At 53.2% G+C, this 22,000-nt stretch overlaps 10 protein-coding genes across 10 annotated transcripts; 3 read left to right on the plus strand and 7 right to left on the minus strand.

Moving 5' to 3' along the window:
• Positions 1-98: 98 nt before the first annotated feature.
• CKM354_000272100 (uncharacterized protein) lies at positions 99-1,925 on the minus strand (the record flags this gene model as incomplete). The annotated part of the gene is made up of 2 exons (XM_044797886.1): positions 99-663; positions 742-1,925. 2 exons carry the CDS (start codon positions 1,923-1,925, stop codon positions 99-101), a joined length of 1,749 nt encoding a protein of 582 aa, XP_044653821.1.
• Positions 1,926-2,257: 332 nt separating this feature from the next.
• CKM354_000272200 (uncharacterized protein) lies at positions 2,258-3,251 on the minus strand (the record flags this gene model as incomplete). The annotated part of the gene is made up of 3 exons (XM_044797887.1): positions 2,258-2,718; positions 2,768-2,904; positions 2,959-3,251. The coding sequence occupies 3 exons, from the start codon at positions 3,249-3,251 to the stop codon at positions 2,258-2,260; spliced, it is 891 nt and encodes a 296-aa protein (XP_044653822.1).
• A 478-nt stretch (positions 3,252-3,729) lies between these two features.
• On the minus strand, positions 3,730-4,377 carry CKM354_000272300 (uncharacterized protein; the record flags this gene model as incomplete). Its single annotated transcript, XM_044797888.1, has 1 exon — positions 3,730-4,377. One exon carries the CDS (start codon positions 4,375-4,377, stop codon positions 3,730-3,732), a length of 648 nt encoding a protein of 215 aa, XP_044653823.1.
• Positions 4,378-4,753: 376 nt separating this feature from the next.
• On the plus strand, positions 4,754-5,770 carry CKM354_000272400 (uncharacterized protein; the record flags this gene model as incomplete). Its single annotated transcript, XM_044797889.1, has 6 exons — positions 4,754-4,801; positions 4,850-4,914; positions 4,966-5,006; positions 5,059-5,204; positions 5,262-5,316; positions 5,370-5,770. The coding sequence occupies 6 exons, from the start codon at positions 4,754-4,756 to the stop codon at positions 5,768-5,770; spliced, it is 756 nt and encodes a 251-aa protein (XP_044653824.1).
• A 569-nt stretch (positions 5,771-6,339) lies between these two features.
• On the minus strand, positions 6,340-6,995 carry CKM354_000272500 (uncharacterized protein; the record flags this gene model as incomplete). Its single annotated transcript, XM_044797890.1, has 2 exons — positions 6,340-6,381; positions 6,438-6,995. The coding sequence occupies 2 exons, from the start codon at positions 6,993-6,995 to the stop codon at positions 6,340-6,342; spliced, it is 600 nt and encodes a 199-aa protein (XP_044653825.1).
• Positions 6,996-8,571: 1,576 nt separating this feature from the next.
• CKM354_000272600 (uncharacterized protein) lies at positions 8,572-8,940 on the plus strand (the record flags this gene model as incomplete). The annotated part of the gene is made up of 1 exon (XM_044797891.1): positions 8,572-8,940. One exon carries the CDS (start codon positions 8,572-8,574, stop codon positions 8,938-8,940), a length of 369 nt encoding a protein of 122 aa, XP_044653826.1.
• Positions 8,941-10,829: 1,889 nt separating this feature from the next.
• On the minus strand, positions 10,830-11,336 carry CKM354_000272700 (uncharacterized protein; the record flags this gene model as incomplete). Its single annotated transcript, XM_044797892.1, has 1 exon — positions 10,830-11,336. The coding sequence occupies one exon, from the start codon at positions 11,334-11,336 to the stop codon at positions 10,830-10,832; it is 507 nt and encodes a 168-aa protein (XP_044653827.1).
• Positions 11,337-12,277: 941 nt separating this feature from the next.
• CKM354_000272800 (uncharacterized protein) lies at positions 12,278-14,086 on the minus strand (the record flags this gene model as incomplete). Its single annotated transcript, XM_044797893.1, has 1 exon — positions 12,278-14,086. One exon carries the CDS (start codon positions 14,084-14,086, stop codon positions 12,278-12,280), a length of 1,809 nt encoding a protein of 602 aa, XP_044653828.1.
• A 2,194-nt stretch (positions 14,087-16,280) lies between these two features.
• CKM354_000272900 (Rab family GTPase VPS21) lies at positions 16,281-17,085 on the plus strand (the record flags this gene model as incomplete). The annotated part of the gene is made up of 2 exons (XM_044797894.1): positions 16,281-16,361; positions 16,432-17,085. 2 exons carry the CDS (start codon positions 16,281-16,283, stop codon positions 17,083-17,085), a joined length of 735 nt encoding a protein of 244 aa, XP_044653829.1.
• A 446-nt stretch (positions 17,086-17,531) lies between these two features.
• On the minus strand, positions 17,532-20,735 carry CKM354_000273000 (uncharacterized protein; the record flags this gene model as incomplete). Its single annotated transcript, XM_044797895.1, has 1 exon — positions 17,532-20,735. The coding sequence occupies one exon, from the start codon at positions 20,733-20,735 to the stop codon at positions 17,532-17,534; it is 3,204 nt and encodes a 1,067-aa protein (XP_044653830.1).
• Positions 20,736-22,000: the final 1,265 nt, after the last annotated feature.

Raw genomic sequence — 22,000 nt, forward strand, 5'->3', positions numbered from 1 at the left:
GCGCGATCACGTGCTACTATTTCAGGCCCTCCATCTCCACACCATGAAAATGCCGAGCATGCAAAAGCTGAGTTCGAAGTCTTTGTGCAATGGCCGTTTCACATTTCAAAGCTCGTATTCAAGAAATCCTCCATCAGAGCCCACTGCGGGTCGTCGAATATATTGGTCTCGGTGAAGAGCTCGGCGAAGTCAGATTGTGCAGTCGCCATCTCTTCGCTGTCTGACATGGACATGTCCGCCGGAAGAGCAGTAGAAGGTTGCTGCGTCTCCTCCATAATCACCAGGGAACGGAGGCTTCCAAGCAGCTTGAGCATTCGCCGAGCTCCCGCACTTCGATCCTTATTCTCTTCGCAAATCGCTTGTGACGACTTCAGCATTTGTTTTATGTCGCGTAGTTCTTCCCATGATAAGCATTCAATCTTGGTCCTTTGATCTTGGCATAGGATCAGACTCAAGGCCATCACACCTGTGAGGAAGTCGTTGAAGGCGATACTACTCATCAGCCAACGATCACCAAATAACTGCCCACCAGGCTTGAACTCCGGGTACATATTCAGGAGGCCGTTGACAATCGATTTCGCGGCATCAAAGCAGATTCGGATGCTTGCCTCTCGCCCACGAGCAATGTGCTTTCTGTGCAGCACTAGACGGCATTTATCGTACCTACGATTCAGTAAGCACATGTCAGATTTATCTCCACCATCTCACTTTTGCTGCAGTCCAGCGATATTTCCAACTTACATGAGCTGTAGACAACGTCTAGTCACGAATAGCATGACAGGATCTGCGATAGACTCTGAAATGTTATGATAGTGCAAAGCGGTCGGGATAGCTGCATACGCGTCATCGAGTTCTTGCTGTCGTTGAAGAAGAAGCGAATCTTGGGCATCTTCGGAAGTGCAAAGTACGGCTTGAAGAATCTTGGCGAAGACAGATGCGAGCATCTGTTTCGAATTGTAGAACAACATCTTCGTCATCTCTGAGGGTGGTCTCGGAGGTGGCAATGTCGACATATCCTCAGTGAGGTCTGTGTCATGATAGTTTCCAGGGCTCTTGACATCCCACGTCCCAGCCTGAATATTGTGAGGAAGTCCAAGCTGGAATGAATTTAAGAGATCGAGCTGCACAATGAGTGACCAAGTACGTCGCCGCATTTCGCCCTCGAAAGGCGAAACGTGCTTTAGGTGTGCCGGATCACGATGATAGCCGAGAGTGTATGCTAATGGCACCAGGACACTAAACAGCATCCCCGAATCGCGACATGCGTCGAGCTTATCTGTGATCCGGGCTTGAATGAAGGTTGTGATGGCCTCGACAGCAAAGCGTTGTGGTCGACTGTACTGTCCAAGAGCCAAACATTGTGTTGCTGCGTAGCTGAATCCCGGTGGAGTCGCTGCTACGTATGGTCCTATGCGCTCTGAGAGATAACATATTGAAAACAGAATAGAGATCCATAACGGAGAGGTGCTGTCACGATTCTGCCAGAACTTCTCGTACTGGTTATGAAATTGCTGAACGTGGATGAATGGCGCCGCGATGCCCTGAGCCCGAAAGTAGGTTGCAACGCGCCTATCGCAATCTGTCTTTGTTGGCAGCCACTTGCTCAATATCTGGTCGAGAGATAATGCTCGCACTCTGCCAAACAGCACATCCATCTCGCTGCCCGAAGTAACAGAGTCATCGACACCCAGAACTGGTGTCGACTCTCCCAAAACATTGCGGAGCTCCGCAATGTCTTCAAGCATGGCAGCATGATGAGTAGGTCCCGTGTAGAGTGTCGCATCCTCGGAGTGAGTCTGCTTCATAGTCCTCTCCGGCGTAGCTGAGGTAGATCCAGCATCATCATTGTGGCGCGCCACAAGCTGGTGAACTAGCTCCTCGAGATGTTCTAGTCTTGCTTCGGCGCGAGCTCCATTGTTCTGCATGCCAGGCGGCTCTCTTCGCGACAGCTGTTTGTATTCGCAAAACGCCGCCTCATCTTGCTTTTCGCAGTTACTGCAAGGGGTCTTTCTGTCACATTTCAATTTTCGCCGCGAGCATGAGCTGCAAGTCAACGACTGTCTGTTTCTAGTGATAGGCTTCTTGCGAACAACACCTGTCATTATTGAATGCGCCAGAGTTCGAACGATCGAAGTCGAGAGACTGTACGAAGTTTAATATTTCAAGATGCAGTAAGCAGATACTCGCTGACGTCTGAATCTTAGCGTGAATCACTTGTCTTGGCGTCAATGAACCTTGTCATTATTTCTTGTTGCAGCTACTCGGTGCTTTGATCCTCCCAAAAAACCAAGCAGCGAATCTCAATACTTCGTCTCGCGGGACCGCTATCAAACTCGCTTTGGAAAGCGGAGTGTGGGCATCGCCGTGCTCTTCCGTCTTTCTTGCTGTCGAAGCACTTAATCAACAAGGCTTCATTAGGTGTCATTTCAGACACATAATACCATCGATGCTGGGGATTGGCAGCGACCTCCCAGAGCTCAAATCCGTTGCCTTTGGTGACAGTGTTGGATGAGCCCGTGAAGTTGGGAAGTATGGCCATCACAGGCCGCAAATCGTCCTCTGCGACGCTACGACTATCGCATACTGCCAACGGCTCGCGCGTGACAGGCTGTCCCACCGGACGCCACACATTGATGACCGCCCATCGGCCCTTCATGTAGGCTTCGGCATTTTCGATATTGTCACGAAGAAGCTGGGCAGCGCCGTCGTAACTCTGATCTAACCCCAATCAGGACTCGTTGCGCCTGTGTTGGTCGAATGAGCTCACCAACGTGTACGTGCATCGATGGTCCGCTTGCGTTGACAGGCTCGTCGTCACCACATTCTTTGGCTTTCTCCGTCACGTACTCATGTGTTTCCCGTCTGATCACGTGTGAGATGGGGACTACGTGAGTAGCCCCTGTGCTATGTACGAGGTCAGCGCAATGCTCGTATCCCACAGACCTACGGCATGCTTACACTTGCTGGAGAAGCTCAGCAGTTTCTGCGTAGACCGTATGCTTGAACTCGCTCGGGTCTTCGAACGACTTCTCGGAGCTTTCGTGTTCTACCAGCTGAAAGCCATTCTCGTCGAGCGTGAAGTCTTCACCACTACACCGTATGTCATGGACAGTGACGGAGCGGACGTCCCACGTGCGCCTCTTATCGGATCCAGTTCCTGCAAGAAAAGAGGTCGGTCCACTGCGATGCCCATGATGATAGTTGAGCTGAGTATTGACCTGTGGCGGGAATCTTGCGATAGTACTAGGCATTTTGGGCCAGCTAGTAATGCTTGCGTGTCTGAATGGCTTCCTCTTTCATCACGTCGGCCAATATGTTATATGGCGATACGGAGCTTGGTACTCAACAGCCATGCTATGCGGAACAACCCTAGCTGCTCCTTGAAAATATTGTCGTCTCGCTCAGTAGTGACTTGGGGCAGACTTATGCTGGCAGCTGGGCGCGCCCATACGCGGAAGTCGAGACAGCCGATGCATACGCTTGTTCGCCCTTGCTGATCTCGCAACGTTCTGCTTGCTCGTCCTTCGTGCCCGATTTCGAGGTTGTGCACACTTCGTATTCGTCGTATTCATCGTATCCATCTTGCACACTGTCCGCAAAGAACCGGAATGATCGTGTTTCATCACTGCAACGGCACTGGGCGCGGCTATTGTACCGCCTTGTCATCACAAGTCGTGACCGTCTTCAAAGTCTTGCGCCGCACATGCATCGTCCGGGGCCATGATATGCTCAGTTCTGCCTCGGTTTCACGATGCCGTCGTGCACAATGTAATACACCACCGTACTGTCATCATCCACAGTCGACAGCAGCAGCCTCTTGGGCATGTTGACCCTCCATTTGTTCACGTTTTCTCCCTTCCCTGCTGAGCCGTCACCTCCGTCGAGCTCATCCACCAGTTCCGTTTCATCTCCGTTTAACTCTCCAAACAGTGTCTGTGACTTGTCTCCAGTACCTATTCTCTCGCTCGGTACAGCTTCAATGTGGTCAAAGATCTCGCCGAACCTCCTCAGACTCCATTGCTCTCTTAGATGGCTCGGCAGCACCCAATCTCTTTCTCGCGATAACTTTGGCATCCCGCTCTTCCCTTCATCTTTCTGTTTCTGAAGCAGTTCGATCTGTTCGTCGGGGTGAACGTACAGTCTTTGAGGCGGAAGACCAGAGAGGATAGGCCGGGGCAGGGCGGCTCCGGTTGTGGGCGAGTGCGTGTGGAGTTGGATTTGTGTCCAAAGGTGTTGGAAGTGCAGATTGTGAGCAATTTGGATCGCTAGAAAATGGTGGTCGGAGGAAGAGCCCGAGGACGGAGGATACTTGGCCAGCAATGCCTGTAGAGCCGAGGGCGGTGGGAGGGGAGTTCGCGACGAAGTTGGCGCGCCCATTGTGGTGGTGTGTCGTTGAAAAGGGAACAAGCGCGCGCAAGTTCAATCAAGATGCGAAAATGGAGAAATTGGGTTTCTGTACTTGGTATGGTCGGTGTGCAATGAGCCTGCTGCCCTTCGTTTACTTACACTCTTATCACCGGCGCGAATGGCTCGTGATTCTCAAGGTGTCTTGTTCGACGCAGTGTCGTGGAGGGTGCGAATGTGATGTCTCCGCCCGCGCTGGTTCGAGATCGACGTGTTGTGACCCCGCCATGATTTCCAAGCACGCAGCTTCACGGTCAACAATTACAAACACGCGAAAGGCTGCAGACCAATATATAAATCCGGAAGAAGGCTCTCTGCAGCTCGTCTATCCAGAATCGTCCAAGCTAAAATGTCGAACATTCATTTATATACTACCCAAACGCCCAACGGCGTCAAGGTACCTCACATCATCCTGGAACACCATCCGAGTACTAAATGTGTCTAGATCTCCATTACTCTCGAAGAGTTGGGCTTGAAATACGAATGGACGAAAATTGACATAAGCAAGAAGTGAGCTCGTTCTTTTTCCACATCCACTACATCCGGCTAAGTCTTTTGCAGCACGCAGAAAGAACAGTGGTTTCTGGACATCAATCCCAATGGTAAATGCACCTATCATGTTCACTACCTCCTCTCATGCTTATGCTCGATTAGGTCGCATCCCTGCACTCACGGACACCTTCACCGATGGCAAGCCTATCAGAGTGTTCGAGTCTGGCTCGATAATGCAATACTTGGTTGATCGTTACGATACCGAGCACAAGATCAGCTACCCTCGTGACAGTCGTGAGCATGTCGAGGTATCATGACAAATTTTCAGTATCATGGCAGAGCATTCGCTTACCGGCTTGTGATAGGTGACCAACTGGTTATTCTTCATGAACGCAGGCGTCGGGCCTATGCAAGGTCAAGGTCAGTTTAAGATCCAGTCATCACACTTTTGGTCAGGAACTCAACTGCAACAGCAAATCACTTCGCCAGATACGCCCCAGAAAAGATCGAATACGGGATCAACAGATACCAGAACGAGACCCGCCGCCTTTATGGAGTTCTGGACAAGCATCTTGAATCAGCAAAGACCCCTTATTTGGTTGGCGACAAGTGCACGATTGCAGATATCGCCCACTGGGGCTGGATCTCTGCTGGTGGCTGGGCAGGAATCGATATCGATGCGTTCCCAACACTGAAGGCGTGGGAAGAGAGGATGTGGGCTCGCGAGGCGGTCCAGAAAGGAGCTAACATTCCCGACCCGTACAAGATGAAGGAATTGCTGGCCGATAAGGAGCAAATGGAGAAGAAGGCTGCTGAAGCTCGAGCTTGGATTCAGCAGGGAATGAAGGAGGATGCTGATAAGCATAAGAAATAAGGCTTACCGTGGAGTAGATGGAGGGGAGAGGAATCGAACATACTGATGCAATCTCACTTCGACGCAATGCCGTTCTTATCACGACCAAGATAAATCTAATTCCATGGTTGTGAGTTCGAGTGCTTTACGGCACAAAACCAGCATTACATTTCCACCAAAGCAACGGTCCGAGGACACGAGACTTAACACTATCTGATGCGTTCACGTGGCCAAGGCAGATGAGAGAGGCATAGAACGTGAATATTGGCGACGATACTTGATATCTTATACCTCACCTCACCTTCTTGCTTCAACTACGACGTGGTCAAGTGTCGTATCAGTTTAGCGTCGGTTACGATCTTGATGGAACCGTGCTAACTCATTGACACCAGATATCTCTCACTTCCCTTTCTTGAAGCTCCTAGTCATTCTCTTTGCGCTGCTTCTGCCTCTACTTCCTTGTGTCTTTATTCCCTTCACAGTCTCCAAATCTTGCGGCCCAGACCGGAGGCAGATCACGATCCTACTTGACGAGATCCTAGATGCTGCGAACTTGTCAGTCGCGTATGGCAGCTCGCGACGACCAGCTTCTATCTGGTCTCCGAGTCCAGAATCTCTCGACCTTTGCTAGGCTTCACGTCATCATGTCAGTAATCTTCAAAGACAAGTCGTTCAGAAATTATCTCACCCGTATGACTAGCTTTTGTTCTGGAGTAGTAGATAACGCGGGACAATTGGAGTTCCCGTCAAGCTCCTGGTTCGGCGGCTCGACCGAAGTGCTTCGCGATGGTACAGCCTTTGGAGAGAGTCCTACTAGCTCCTGCGTGTCGAGTTCCTCGTCCTCATCGCTCTCATTATCCTCATCTTCTTCGCTCCCGTGCGCTGCTTGATGCTCACCGTGGACCACGTCGCCAAGCTGGTCAATCAGAACTCGAAGCTCGTGCATTTTCGCCTCAGTCTCGCCCTGCATCAGGTTCTGGTATAATTTGGCGATTTGCCACTGCGATTCGGCTTGCGTGTAGAAATCGGCGGTTTCACGTGGGTCAGCTACTGCTGTTCCCAACAATGCCAGGAGCCGAATGCGGTCTAACGGGTGGATGTGTGTTTCCAGGACAGCCTCTGCAGCGTCGATGAACCGCGCAAGTCCCTCGCCATCGTCCGCGCCATTGTAGATGTCGTAAGCCTCTTGAATTGACCACATCGCATGCTGGTGCGTGGAAGGTGCTGTCCTGGTATCTTCGGGCATTGTGCTTGCCAGCGAACGAAAAGTGTTATGATTGAGATTCGCGAAATGTTGGTGATAGTTGGCGGGTAGAAGGTGGTTGGGTTGCCGCAAAGCTGGAACTGAGCCATTGTGAAAACTAGGAGGAACGTTTGGTGGCCTCACTTGCTCACTTGACGAGGAACAGGATCGGACGCGAAATCACCACCTGCCGCGAAATTGATTCAACGCTCCTTCCACGCGTGTCGCCTCGACCTCACACCACACGATACTGTTGTAAGGCCGATTGATGGCTTCAGAACTGCCTCGAGCCGCCAGGACATCAAGCCAGATCTGAGCCATGGTCAGAGACAACCGCGAATAGGAGCACTGCTGCCAACGCCCCTTCGAAACTAGCCCGCAACTCGAACTCCTGCACAACAGCTTTGTAAGATCTTTCGAATGTTCCAAATCTCACTCGAAGAGCCAACTTCAGAAATTCCAGATAGTTCGCAGCGCGAGCGGGGATACCTCGCGCAGGCTTGACTAAAAGGCTCTGCGACGAGGGCGACTTTACTGATGAGTCTTCCACCAAGATAGCCAGGCCGGGAGTCAGACACTTTTCGAAAAGCATCAGAGCAGAAGTTCAGCTCTCTGGCACCGAGTTCTAGGTCACTGTCACCACAACTTCTCCGCAAACCTTTGTCTCGATGCGACTAGGCAGGACCACTGTGCGCTACGGAGCCCATCGAACAAGCCCGAGCGCTGCGGCAGGTCGGTCTTTCGGAGGGAGGGGCGACTTTTATCGCCGATGGCCCACTGAACTGCGGTTGAGGTCTCGACCTATCGAAGCAATGCAAAACTGCCAGAGAGGCAGATAGGTTCGGTGATCGAAGTTTCCACGCAGCAGAGTCAATGATGTGATGGCGAGAGCGTTACTGTGTGATTCTTCCAGGTGTGTGAAGGTACTCGCACACGACTTCGATATTCGACTCCTGCGAGATAGCGTCCCGTCTTCGCACTTATGATGAAGCCTGAGACGCGCAGAGCTAGCCTGAAACCCAGAGTCGCCTGAGACCTTTCTGTATGAGTTTGTGATCCAGGCCCTCGAGCAGACTGTATGTTCTCCGGCGCTCGGTGTCAGCTGCTCGGTGTAGTCAGAGCACCCTTCAAAATATGTATTCGCCAAGACCACGACCTGCTGGGGCAGCAACATTCAATAACATGGCAATGCTGGAATTGAGCTTGAGAAATTAAGCTTGACGTGAATATACAACTTTGGAAGCTGGTGATGCAATCCACCCAAGATGCATCAGCCGCAAACCAGAGAACATTCTCGATTCATACGACTAAGTCGCCGTACGATATGGTTACTCTCCTCGGCAGTCAATCAGGCGCTTCATGACTAGCCGGCGCCACGAGGAAAGGTGAATTTGGTGGTCGAGGCTATGTCTGCGATTCATCTGGAGCCAGATCAGTGGTATGACGGCATTCGCAAATAGACGACTTCTTCGAGGTAGAAATACCGGGCTTATGGTGGAGTATTTCGAGCGGCACGAAACCTGAAGACAGAAGGAGTCGACTACGATGCCATCTTGGACGACTTGCTCTGAGACGCAGAATGTCATGGAGTCATCGACGACTGAGACAAATTGTTGGGCCCGCTAAGAATGAAGAGCCTCCAGAGTCTGATGCCACCCGCCTGAAACTGGAGAAGGACGAGGCATTCACCGACAACTTCCGTGCTCAGTTTACCAACACGGTCGCAACAAGAAGCCACTTCGCCGGCTGGGTCATCAAGACATACCCCATGGATGGATTGTCAGCTCTGACGGCCGTTCCAACTGTCGACGGGTTCTTCATTCTGCGGTCGAGCACTCAGCTGGCCGTGGCGACCTGGGACGTCAACGGAAGTGTGCATTCGGCGAACGGGAAGTGGACCGCTGCGATCAAGAAGCAACCTCCCTCTGCGAAACTCGACTTCTGTTGAAAGCCAGCTGCGTCTGAATCAGTGTTTTCGTGCTCGCAGCCAGGCTGCAGCAAGAGTTCCCACTACTGGCACATCAAGCTGGATGCCATGCCCGAGGACGCCAGCAAGATCTTCTGCCCGAACCACAAGCCCGCTTCGCCCGACGATTCCGCGAGACCTCAGCATGCCTTGACTAGCAATACAAATGCAGCCTCGTGCTATGCTGATGTGGCGATGCAACGTCTCCTTCGCATTAACGAAATCAAGAACATCCTGCTGGCACCGAACAGTCTTCTGGCCAAGCCAGACGACCAGTCGGCTCGGGAACCTATCGGGTCCTTGTCGTACGCCATGCCGGCGTCCATCCATACAGGCAGTGACAATGAAAGACAACAGTGGGTTCGCGAGCATTCAGTACGACATATGGCGGCCTGCCGAGACTTCTTCCAGTCTCTGAGGACAATTTGCACGCAGATGCACAACGGCCAAGGCGGAGTAATACCCAAGCGCATGCTCCAACAACTCTCAGAAGGTCGATGATGCCCCGCGTGGGTTAGCATTACTCCGCGCACGAGGTGAACGAGGCTCGAGGATTCTCCGATGTGCTCATCGAAGCGACTGTCACGGCAGATGTTGACCTGCAGCCTTGGTACCATGAGTCCTGACAGAGCTTCTAGCGGAACCAGAAACTCAGCAGCGGCAAGGGAGAATGTAACACCCAGCCATCGCAGCTGCAGCACGCGCATCAGCACTGTCAGCATATAGTGCTTCCGGCCGATTCTGCGCCATGCAAGGCGTCACGAACATGTTCGCGGTCAAGGAAACGAAGTGTGGCAAGCCTAGCTGTCGTGGTGTCAATCACTCGTTCGTGAAAGACAATGTTCTGAATCTACACTTCCCAGAAGGCGTCTCTAGCGATGACACATTCTCGATCAGTGCATTTCTCGAGGGCTGGACCCATGAGCACCCCGAACAAGGCTCGAGATGACACATCGACACAGAGCATGGCCCACGAAGGGCGATGTGACTCGCCGCCTTGCCATCGCCCCGAGCACATTCATTCTCGCCTTCTTTCGGATGGATTTGGATGAGCAGAGAGTGTGCCAGGTTGATCTGCCAGACCTTTTGGACGTTGATCGGCTCGCTAGCACCACACCACTGTATTCCGAGACCTCTTCTGCGGGAACGATGCCAAAGCAGGGCATTTACCGTCTGCACGCACTTGCAAGATTCAAGAGCCATCATTACATCGCCTTGACTGTCGTGGACGGTGGTACTATGGCCATAGACGGTGAGGCTGGATGACCCGCACGTTTCTCTCAGCAGACAGATGTGTCGAGCCGACAGAGGGAAATAAGCAAGGTGAGAGCCCAGTAACATAGAGAAGAGATCAGAAATAGGTGGGGCCAGCGTCCTTCTGAGCTTCATGTCAAGTCTGAGCCTTTCGCAGCAAGGATTCCGATCCAGATGGGTGGCAGACTGGAATAGAGAGAGCACGCAGAATTTGCGGGTGTCTCTAGGTTGGCGATATTTGTCAGAGCCACCAAGAACAAATCTCCCTGGCTTGAAGTCATTATAAATGAGACAGAAGCAGGAGCAGACTCGGCATGAAGAGGGCGTTCTTGCACCAGAATGCGTCCTCCATCAACTCTCCAGACTTGTAGCGGTCGAAGCTTCGACAAGCTTTTGCCAATGATGTGTCCTGAAGCCCACCGCCGTTGATGTTTTCAATGCCATAGGCATCGTTGACATGACCGTCATCGAGGTCCGCAACCTATGCTGGGGCAGAGTCGAAGATGATGTAGATGGCCTTTAAGCTGGAGTGGTATCCGGCGTCAACCCACTTGGCATGTTCCCTAGTCTTCACCACGATACGATGCAATCTCTCAGTCACGACCCCCAGGGCTGCCTTATGGTAGTATTTGACCTGGCCCTCGATTCAATGGACCAAGATCCGCGCCGGGATGAATATTGAAGAATGTATGCGTCTTCTCGATAGCGTACTGAACGGCATTTGGTGGTGTCTGATGGTAACGATGGATGCAGATCTTGATGATGCGCTTTGCGCCTTCATCAGGGTGCTGCTTCACGTTGAAGTTCACCTTAACTTTCCGCCTTGGCGTTGCTGGCATCTTTGGGGCGCTGGGGTCGAGCTCCTTGCTGCCGGCACCATACACATCCGCAACTGAGATGAGGTAAGTGCGATCGAAATGCTTTCGGACTTCTGCTTTGGCATTCTTAACCGAAGCGACGTGACCCCTGAGCCCAGCGCCCTCCGCACAACCGTAACCGTGGAAGTGGTTGGGTATGATATCACCGTCGTACTGCTCTAGCAAGCGGTTTGTCTTGGCCCTCAGGTAAGCCGCATCTAGCTCCTCCGCTAGCTGCAAACACGTTTCAAGATGCCTTGGTGCCATTGTCTTGGGGTTGTTCGCGAGATTCTTGGAGGTTCGACCCTGTGGTGTTGTTGAGACCTTGACTGAAGCTGGTGATGAAAGTCGAAGCCGTGAGCGCGAATGGACACAGTTTTCAAGGCTGATGTGATTGATGTTGTTGATTAGAGGTAAGGCTGATCGAAACGTCTGCTGACTTCTGCTTCGCCATTCTCAACAGAATTCACGGGATTGTTCATGACGGCGCCTCAGATGCGCCATTACTCGAATCTTTGGAGTCATCTTGGTGTTGTATGATAACCGTCGCCACATTGGGCAAGGACTGTCAGCTCTGAAGAGTGCTCGAGCTGACTACCATAAGGTAATGTCGTCGTGGCTGCGTTGAAGATAGCATTGTCTGGAAGTAGACGTTTTCATAAGGATGTCTACACTGCCGAGGCTTTTGCTGGGTACGCCATGCACACCTGCAATTGATGTGAGGCGAGGCAGTCGCGGTGGAAGTGCTGGACAACTTCTATTTCGGTGTTTCAGACCGACTTCACGCAGCTGTTGGCGCTGAAACCCTTCGTGCACTCATTCATGATTGCCTGGAAGCGTCTTGGAATTGTATAATGGCACAATCGCCGACATAGGGTATGTGTTGTTTGTGTTATATTGGTGACTCGCATAGCGGCTGCCGTCACTGTCGATGGACGAGTCTCGTGACATAGTCTTGGCATTGCTTGGCATAGACATCAGATAAGAGTTGTTCACAAAACACATTGCATTGTGTTGTGTCTTAGCGACAGCGATATTTGGATGGCTGTCTGCGAAGTAGATATACATACGTCCAGTCGGCGTAGTTCTATGAAGCTAGGTGCTCGGACCTAAGATGCAAAAATAAAGGAAAACGAAAATTCGTGAAACGCTCTCCGCTGGACACCACCGAGCGCCGTCGACCATGACAACATGAACTTGCAGGCAGGCTACCAGGTAAAGGCTTCCTCGAAGAAGTCAATCGTCGTTTCCTCGCAGTGATCTCTCACTGCTTTCCTCACATCGTCACTCATGGCCCCAGTGCCGCATACGCTCACCGCCATCGCTCCCACTTGCGTCTGCTGCTCCTTGCTGATCACGTCGTTACAATTTACCCTGCCTGGAATCATTTGTACAGAAGCACTAGGCGAGTGAATTTCCTTTGTACTGCGCGGCCTGGTCACGAAAAGTAGAATTCTCAAAATTTCGCGGCGTTTCGGCATACTGAGAATTTGAGTCATCCAAGGTCGGATCCACTCGAGATGCTCCGGTGACTGGATAGTCCACACGAGGACTACCTTTCGTGTTGCAGCTGTGCCATTGGCATAAGCGGCCACAAGGTCGCGTACATGTGGGACCTGGTGCGTGATGCCGACACCTGCCGCGAATAGCACGACAGTACCATATGATTGAAAGCTCTCGTTTCCGTATGGCCCTTCAACGTATCCAGTAGTCATCATTGGCGTTGGTCCAGCCGCTTCGGCCTTGCGCCAAAGGGTATCGGTAAAGCCAGTCCGTCGACGAATGATCAGCGACATCGACGTGGTTTTCGCCGCGAAGATGTCTTGCCTTGCCATTGGTAGGCCCTTCTCGGCTGCGACGTCACCGCTCTCCTCGCTCCAGGCTACTGAGAAAGGATGGCTGGTCCACATTCCGATGCTAGGGATGTAGAGGTAAATGTGCTGACCGGGCTTGAATTTCCACAGTCGAGCCATGTGCATGGTCACTCTCATGGCATCACCAGGAAGTGCCTCGACCTCAATCTTCGTGCGGCGCTTCCTGCTCAAGTTGTTGCGAATCAAAAGGTAGGCTCTCGCCAAGCGCTCGAAGATCCAGCAGACCAGAGCTCCGAGGACGAGGATCTGAGCAGGCCTGCCTTTCAGATGAATCCATACGGTGACCACAGAGACGATGACGAGCGCAATGTGCAGATGCAGGAAAGTCTCATAGAATGCGTGTCGCACAATGGATGGCGATTGGAGGAGGATGGCGGCGAAGGCAGCAAATGCGATTGTTCCAGTAAGGATGAACTCGCTGTTCGCCAGTGCGCCAGCGATAGCGGCGTTGCCCTTCTCTGCGCCTAAGGTGACGACCTTCTTCACGAACCAGAACGTGGCGTGGGCGGTTGCCTCCAGGACGACGATACGGCCGATCCAGCGATGCAACAGGTTGAAGTCGTCAAAAGAAATTCCCGTCAGCCAAACCATTGGATTGTTGCGGCCTGCCAAAAGGAACAGTGGAATCATATTCAGCACTGCGAGCACTCCGGTACGGCTTAGAGCCTGGTCCATGAATTCCTCCTTGTCGTTCCAGTTAATTTTCCAGACAGTGAAGACGACATTTAGTGCGAGGTATCCAAACAGCCAGAATGATTGCATGCGGCCTGGCAGGATACCGACGTTAGCGGCAGCCGACAGACGGAATTCGCGGTTGTGTCTCCGGCTGAACAGAGGAGCAATGATGAAGTGTCGCTTGATGCGCGACCATGTTTCGTCGGGAAGACTGAAGTATCTTTGGCGGCCGTCGCTCGATGTGCCGTGGTTCAAGTTGGCGAGCTGGCGCACATGGTGCAGCAACTTGATCGTCCAATGGTAGACAAGCAAGGTCGCGATGATACAGGCCCAGGTCACTCCGGTATACTTGATCATCTTATCGTTGAGCAAGCTGGCCAGCCTCTCGCTCTCACTTGGCGGGCCACCGCCGCCTGCTGCCAAAGCGTACGGGCTGGCCGCCAGCAGCAGCCATACCGCGGAGTTCATGTCGAATGAGCGTCAACGGGGTTTCCAGAAAAGAATATCGGCGATGTGTTTTGCGAAGTCGTGGCAAACGGCGCAATGTAGTTCAATGGGTTATTGTCCGAGGCAGTCGCCGTGCATGAGTGCAGCTAGAGTTTGTAGTGAATGACTAGGTCGTGCCAGCACGAGCTTTGGGGTGATATCGTGACTGATGAAGGACCCGGGAGGTTCTCAGTGCCTGAAATGCGTTATGTTGTTGATGGCGCGACGCAATTTCCAAGCAGCATGCGAGCCAAAGCGGCTCCAACACCAGTGTTGTCGTGCGTGGCGCGTGAGGTGCAAACGAGCGTGTGGCGGTCCAGATCAAGGACGGGAAGGTTCACGGCCAGCGTCTCATAAGGAGGGCGAGAGGTGTGCTGTGTCGAGCTGCAACGCGGTGGGAAGTCTCTGCGGAGTCGCAGAGCATAGAGGGAGAGAGAGGGCTGGGCGCGGCGCCCAAGGATGGTTGCGAATAGACAGCAGCGGATCCAAGCGACGTCTCAGCGGGCTAGGAGTTTAATGAATGTGGGCCAGCCAAGCGATGGCATTTGTGCGGCCGTGGCGGAAGTGCTCTTAACCTGAGAAAGGCCCCTTCGCATTACACTCTGCATGGGACACGACGCCGATGCAATGCTCGCCTGCTCTGACGGCCGCCTGCCAGCCTCTTGCGATGTTCACCCCCGATACGCAGACTCCTTTGGCGTTGAGCGCGGAGGGGCCGGGTCAGGAGTAAGAGGCAGAGGGCGATAGACTCCGTCGCTTAATCCAGTAGCGTCACAGCTCGTCAGGAACAGGCATGCATAAAGCGCAGATCGTACACTGATTGGTCTCACTACAGCAGCGCCCCGGTGTAGTGAAACGTCTACTTTGATGGGTCGTGACACTCATTGCAACGGTTTTTCCGTCTCTACCAGCTCCACGCACGAAGACGCGCGCGGCAAGGCGTGCGATGCATCATGTTCAAGACTTGCCCCGTGCAAGGCCATGCGACGGAGGGAGCCAGTGGGAGAGTGCACGCACGTGGGTGTCTGAATCGCCGTCGAGCTGGAAATAATGATGCTCGCGACCATCTCTTGGAATCGATGATGAACGCAACGAGCCGGTGAATTCAATATGAACGACACGAAGCACCCGTTTTACGCGACCACCTGGACTACAATACCGATCTAAAATGTGACGACCTGAACGACGTCCCCACCATTTTGTCCAGAACCACTTCCGCCGCCCTTCTGGCCACCCTGTTGTGCACTCTGCGGAGACGGCGCACACCATCTTCAGGGACAATCACAGCCGGAAGTCGTAAGCCTTTTGCTGCACTTCACGTTTCAAGGGATTACCATCCCATGAATGCGTCGTGCAGGCTTGCTTGGCTGCGCTCGTAATGCCTCAGACATCGTGCCGGAATTAGTCGATACGATATCCGCCGTAAGCAGACGGATGGGGGCATCGCGTGGTGGCCGCGTGTTTTCAATGTTGATTGCTCGGCATGAAGTCGGACTCTGATATAGGGAGCACTTGCCAATGTTCCAGGCCAACTTCTTCTCGCGCGTAGGGGCATTGGGTGGCAGTGCCGTCGTCGCCGAGTATTCGCCCTCGGATGCACGACTTGATGCGGTCAGCAGGAGAAGACTTGGTGTGCGTTTGAGACCGTGAAGAATGACATGGCGCAGGCACGATGGCTGCGACATGGCACCTGGGCAGAGACATCTCATGAATGCAGGGTGGTTTGAATGTCTTGCGTAGCCGCCAAGCCACGTCCAATCACGTCCACTGCTGTCGGATACACCACTCGTCACGACAGCACTGGGTCTCTTGGTCTTCCATACAGATCACGTGTACCGTGAATAGACGGGTGTTGATATCATTCATGATCTGATGTGAAATGCCTTGTGAACGTTGTCTAGCACGTGGTAGAGCTCCGAAGAGCAAGTATGGACAGCAACAGCAAACGTCAGGGCTCAGCACGGATCTTCGGAAGCGGCCAACTGACAGCCTGTTCACTGCGAACTCTCACCTCTCAACAACCATCACAACACCATCCAACCTCATATCGCCGTCTATCCGCAGCAGTGAATCGAGCGAATAGCTGACACCGCCGTCCACCGAAACATCCGCCAAAACGAGCGACTACAACATCGGCAGAAGCCTGCGCGCGAATCGGCCCTCTTCACCGTCCACCATGGCCGACGCAGCAGCAGGCGCACCCAAGCCCAGCAGCAGCGTCAAACTTGTGCTGCTCGGTGAAGCCGCAGTAGGAAAGGTACACCCATCTCCATTCTCCGCCTTGCGCCAGCAATTCGACAACTACTAACCACGCCTGCTGCCTACAGAGTTCCCTCGTCCTCCGCTTCGTCTCCAACGACTTCCAACCCAACAAAGAACCTACCATCGGCGCCGCCTTCCTAACCCAAAAATGCCAACTCCCCTCCCGAACCATCAAATTCGAAATCTGGGACACAGCAGGCCAAGAACGCTTCGCCAGCCTCGCCCCAATGTACTACCGCAACGCGCAATCCGCTCTAGTCGTCTACGACATCACAAAACCCAGCAGTCTCGTCAAAGCCAAACATTGGGTCGCCGAACTCCAACGTCAAGCCTCACCGGGGATCGTCATCGCTTTAGTCGGTAACAAACTCGATTTATGCGAAGATGATGCGCCCGAGGGGGAACAATCTGCAGAAGGAGAAAGTGGCGCGGAAGATGAGGAGGGTTCGGGGAGTGTGCGGAAAGTTAGCAGTAAAGAGGCCAAGGCATATGCAGATGAGGAGGGTCTGCTGTTCTTCGAGACGAGTGCTAAGACGGGCCATAATGTGAGCGAGGTGTTTACTGCTATTGCCAATGCGATTCCAGAAACGAGCTTGAAGGGTCCACGGGCGGGCGCTGGTGCGGGGACACAAGCTGCTATGGGCGGTACGCAGAATGCCAATAGCGTCAATTTGAACTCGCGCGAGGAAGCGGGGACGAAAGAGGGTTGCGCGTGCTAGAAGATATGAGGGTAGAGAGGTGGATGAATTGGGGCTTAAGATACACTGATACGTTGAATGAAGTGGGCGAGCATGACCATGGCGTTGAATCAAGTGGCAGAGTGCGATTATTAGCATGTTGAATATCACAAGGAGAGAGAGCTTGCCGCTAGGCTGCGATTATGACTATCTATGTAAGAGCGCAGCGAGATGACGCCCCGTTCCCGAGCGTGTATGTGCCTCAAACTGTCCACGAGTAGACCGCTCTGAGCCTTGTCGAAGCCAACCAGACAACCACGTGACAGGATGAGAACAACATTCACAACGGAAGCAGGAACCAAATAAATGCCCATCAAACCCCTCATCATTCATTTCATTTATACATATTCATTCACCCATATGCAATACCTTAAATGTCTCTCTGTACACAACATGCTGTACAAGATTCAAAAATACAAGTCTCGCGATCATTGCATCCCCGACAAATCCATGTTCCCACTCTGATGATCAACAACCATTCCATCACCAGTGGTCGCCATAGAAGCCGCTGTATTCGAAAAGTCCCCAAAACCAGCGAACCCCGACCAATCCATATTTCCGCCACTGAACAGATTTTTATCATCGCCAACAGTTGGCGGATCCAAATTAAACGGCATGAACCACGCTGTGGAAGGATCGCCCCAGAAACCATTTTGGTTGCCATTGTTGTTCTGCTGTTGCTGTGGTTGTTGCTGGTTGGAATTGTTGTTGGTATTGGGGCCGGCAAAATTGTTGTAATCGAAATTATCGAAGGTCAAGTTTCCGTTGTTGTCGAACATGTTTTGGCCGAGGTCTTGGTTGCCGTACGAGTTCAGGACCATTTGTCTGTCGAGTTGGGACATGAATTGTTGTGGAGCTGGAGTCATGAGCAGAGGATTGTTCGTTGGCTGGAAACCGGGCGGATATGCGATGGAATTTTGTGCGAAGCCCGCATTGATGTTCGCGGCGAGGTCGTGCGTGACTTGGGCTTGCAAAGGCGGTTGGGGTTGCAGGTTCTGATTTCCAGATTGTGGTTGCGCCTGTGACTGTGCCTGCGCTTGCGGCTGTTGTGGTTGTTGCTGGTTAGCTGACGGCTGAGCTTGCTTGTTCCCTTCCGAGACTGATTTCCTAGACTTCTTCGGCGCTTTCTTCGCGCTTTGCTGCTGAGCGGCAATATGTGCAGCACGGCTCGGCGGACTCAGTTTGCTGAAAAACTCTTCTACAGTTTGCAGGTCGCTCTTCTGCCCAAGGACGGCATCCGACCCTGGCTCTTTCTTCACACCTGCGCTCGGCTCCTCGTAATCGGTGCCGCTGACTCCGTGAGGGTAACGATCGAACCAGTCGCCATACTGGAAGACGTGGCCCTCCTTTCCGGCAGCTACACCAGATCGCGCAGCATCTGCATGTCGTCGATAGAGATCTCGCAGATTCTCCGTGACGAAGTGGAACATGCCCCAGTACTTTTTCATCTTTGTCAGATACTTGACGTTCCACGCCAAGTTCTGCTTGCTTGACGCCTCCAAAGCTGCATTTTTGGAAAATGCACCTTGGATATGAACGGTACTGCTGAAAAATGCAGAGTAGCCTGCGAAGGGTGCAACCACAAGATGATCTGATGCTTCATGAATCAATGCCGAGATCTGGTTCGCAGCTTCGAGCGCCGTCCGCGTCGCAGTGGAGATAAACTCTTCTGGCATTTCTTTGGGTAGCGTTGGTGGTGATCCCGATATGGGCAGCGCGAATGAGTTCATGAACAACAAGATTTGGTTGTGCACAATATGCATGAACAAAAACTGATTGGCAATCTTTTCCGATGCGTGATTTTGCAAATTCTCTGCGCTGTATTGCAACTCTTCCGGTAATGCGTCTTTCCATGCTTCTGTACTCCGTCTGATGTCTTGAAATTTGGATTCATCATGCCACATCGGATGCTGATCGCGCTCACGGCCTCCCATGTTGAGATATGCAATCAACCTTCCCCAGATTGAGACGAGTCGGATGAGGTAGGCTGCGACGCCCATGTTCTCCTTTGCGTTGGCCAATTGTCCCGTACCTGGATCGACAGGATGCGGCACATTCCCTTCGAGATCTTCTGTGGGCCCGTTGATCTCCATATGGTAATATCGCTCTTTGATCGGTAGCTGCGCACGAATGTATTGCTCGCCGACAAAGATCGGTCTGTCAGTCCCGCTCGAGTTGAAGCGATCCATCAGAAAACAAGACCACATTGTCCGACGCCGAATCTCTCGATCTGTGAAGGTGAGCTCGTTCTCCCCGCCCTTGGAGCTGTCTTTAGGATCGTGATCAAGATCTCGATGTAGTTGTAAAGCGTATGCCATTCGTTGGGCCATGCCACCAAACATCCAACTGCGCCCTCCTTGGCATGTACCAAATTCATGTAGACCCAAGATGAGGTAACATATCAAAATCGTTATGTTCGGAGTGTCGAAACGTCGCAACGCAATCTCTCGTGATGCCGTCGCCCAGCCCTCTCCGCGCAGGAAAGCTGGCTCGGTGCGTACTGCAGGATGATTCGAGAAACGAGCCGATATCGCGCAGACTGCCAGCATGAGGACAGGCGGCACCTGGTCCTGAGCGAGCTTCCGCATGAAGCTGGGCTTGTGCAGAAGATGATAACTCTGCCCGTAGACGTAGTCAAAGAAGACCTCGGCAAGATGCTGTTGTAGTTCCTTGCTGGGAAGCTTGTCAAGCCCTTCTTGGAGCAGATTTTGTTCATCTGTAGTACCTGTGGCTGGCTTTTCGGTTTTGGCGTTGGGCGCGTCTTTCTTTCCCGTGGCCGATTTTGGTTTGCCTTCTGCCCATTCGTCCAGCTCATCGCCGAAGGCTTCCTGAGCTCCCCTCTTTTTCGTGCTCGCTCCAGCCTTGGGAAGAGCTGGAGGTAGAGGCGGTTTCACAACTGCTCGGCCCGTGCTCGTCACTACGCTCTGGTCGTCCTTGGGTATGATCTTGATCACCCGATCCTCCATCCTCTTCAAGCGCTTGTCCAGCATGGCCATGTAGTCGGTGCGGGGCGCTGCTTTTCGCGTCGTGACTTTGTAGACACAGGGAATGCGTGAGCGCAGGCAATGCTTACAAGCGGGCTTCTCGCCAGAGCAGCGTATCTTCTTTCGTCTGCATGCTATGCACGCAAGCGGCAAGCGTTTGCGCTCCTTACCCGCCTTCGTCTTCAACTCGCTCCATGCTGGCGGATAGCCCAGTGCCGTGTCCTCAGTCGGGCCAGCCGTGCCCTGCGCAGCTTCGTTGCCGAATTGTGGATCGTTCGACGAATCGGCGTTGGAGGTAGCGTGATTCTTCTGGCCGTCTGGACTCGTCGTGTCTGAGCCTGCGTAGCTATCTTGCCTAGCCAGGGCTCCATAGCTATTGCTGCCGATGCTCGCTCGGTGGAGCTGGTGTCCCACGGTGGGGGACTGATCATCGCGCGTCGTCTGCAAGGCGGGAGAGGGCATGAAATCGTCGAAAGCGGAGAAGTCCTGTACCGCACCAGTGGCAGACACGGGTGCTGAAGTGTAGCCATTGCTGGGCTGGGCGACGGTGCCGTCTAACATATTGGAAACGCTGTCGAAGCCATAGTCACTGTCGGACTGGCTGCCTGCATAGACGGAAGCAGGAATATTGATATAATCCGAAGTCATACTTGCACGGCTCGCCTCGTGCTTTGCTCACCACTGACGGCTGGTGTGACCATTGACGCTGACCATGTACGAATGTGTACAGGCTGCGAGGTATTCACGCATGCACGGGCGACTGTGGCCAGGCGAGAATATAGGGTGGATCTGTGGTCACCAGTCCAAGGCCATTTGACAATGCTGAGGCAATGAGCCGGTGCCGGTGGACAGACGAAGCTCGAGGAGCTGTCGTGGGCGACGATGCGGGATCTGTAGACGACTTCCGGTCGTGAAGGCGGTCTCAATCTGCCCGGCGAGAGCGTGGCGCGGTGAATGGTGTCGGGGGAGGGAAATGATCGAATGGTGCTACAATCGACGTGGACAGCGGACGTTGCGGATGACAGATGGGACGCACAGGCTTCACGCGAGCAGGCGAACCCTACAAAGTAGTAGTGCACTGTGCAGAGCGATGCGGCGGCGGCGTTGGTCACAGACAGTTCGGCGCCCCGCCACATGGGGCAAGCTTGTTTTCCCGCACGACATGCAGATCCTCAGCCAGTCGTCGGGCACATATTACATGAAGGAGCAGCAGTATCGAGGTGTACATAGAGACGTTGCCGGTCGAGCGCCGACGTGCACCGATGGGCGTAAGAAGAGCGTACTGGCGGGGTCTGAATGACGATGCAGCAGAGCTCCCACGCCATGTGTCTGGATGCGAACGCCGCTCGTGCTCATGGTGCATACTTTGGAAAAGGCGACTTCTGTGCAACGTTCGAGAAGCATGAAGCGGACCCTCCGTCGCCAGCTGCCCATTTCGCGCGCCTCTGAACGCGGCTCCCTTCCGCACTCGGCGTCTGGACCATCAGCTACCGTTGGCCGGTGAGAGACAACGCTTGATGGACGTGTTGCGGTGCGACGCTGCGCAGTGTCTCTGCCCGGATGGTACATGCAGCAGCGCTCTTTTGCCACTGTCTGGGCACAATAAGAGGAAACATCGCAAAGTGTAGCAAGTACCTTCACGTCGCCGACAGTCGTGCGAGGTGCGGTGATAGCAAAGGCAAATGCGACTGCACGTGACCCCGTGTAACATTGGCGACGGCACTTTGCACGAGGCGCCTCATTTTCTGCCTCCACCATCAACGCAGAACGATCTGCACCCGCTGGGCGTTCGATCGTGTTGGATGAGACATGGTCTATGGTGCCGTGGACCTCTAGCACGGCTCTACGCGTGTGCCGACAAGCAGGTGCACGCGTGCCATTCCCCGTGAACGCGTGCCCATTCACTGAATGAA

Source organism: Cercospora kikuchii (genome assembly GCF_019650295.1).
Source record: "Cercospora kikuchii DNA, contig_00002, whole genome shotgun sequence".
Classification (NCBI taxonomy): domain Eukaryota; kingdom Fungi; phylum Ascomycota; class Dothideomycetes; order Mycosphaerellales; family Mycosphaerellaceae; genus Cercospora; species Cercospora kikuchii.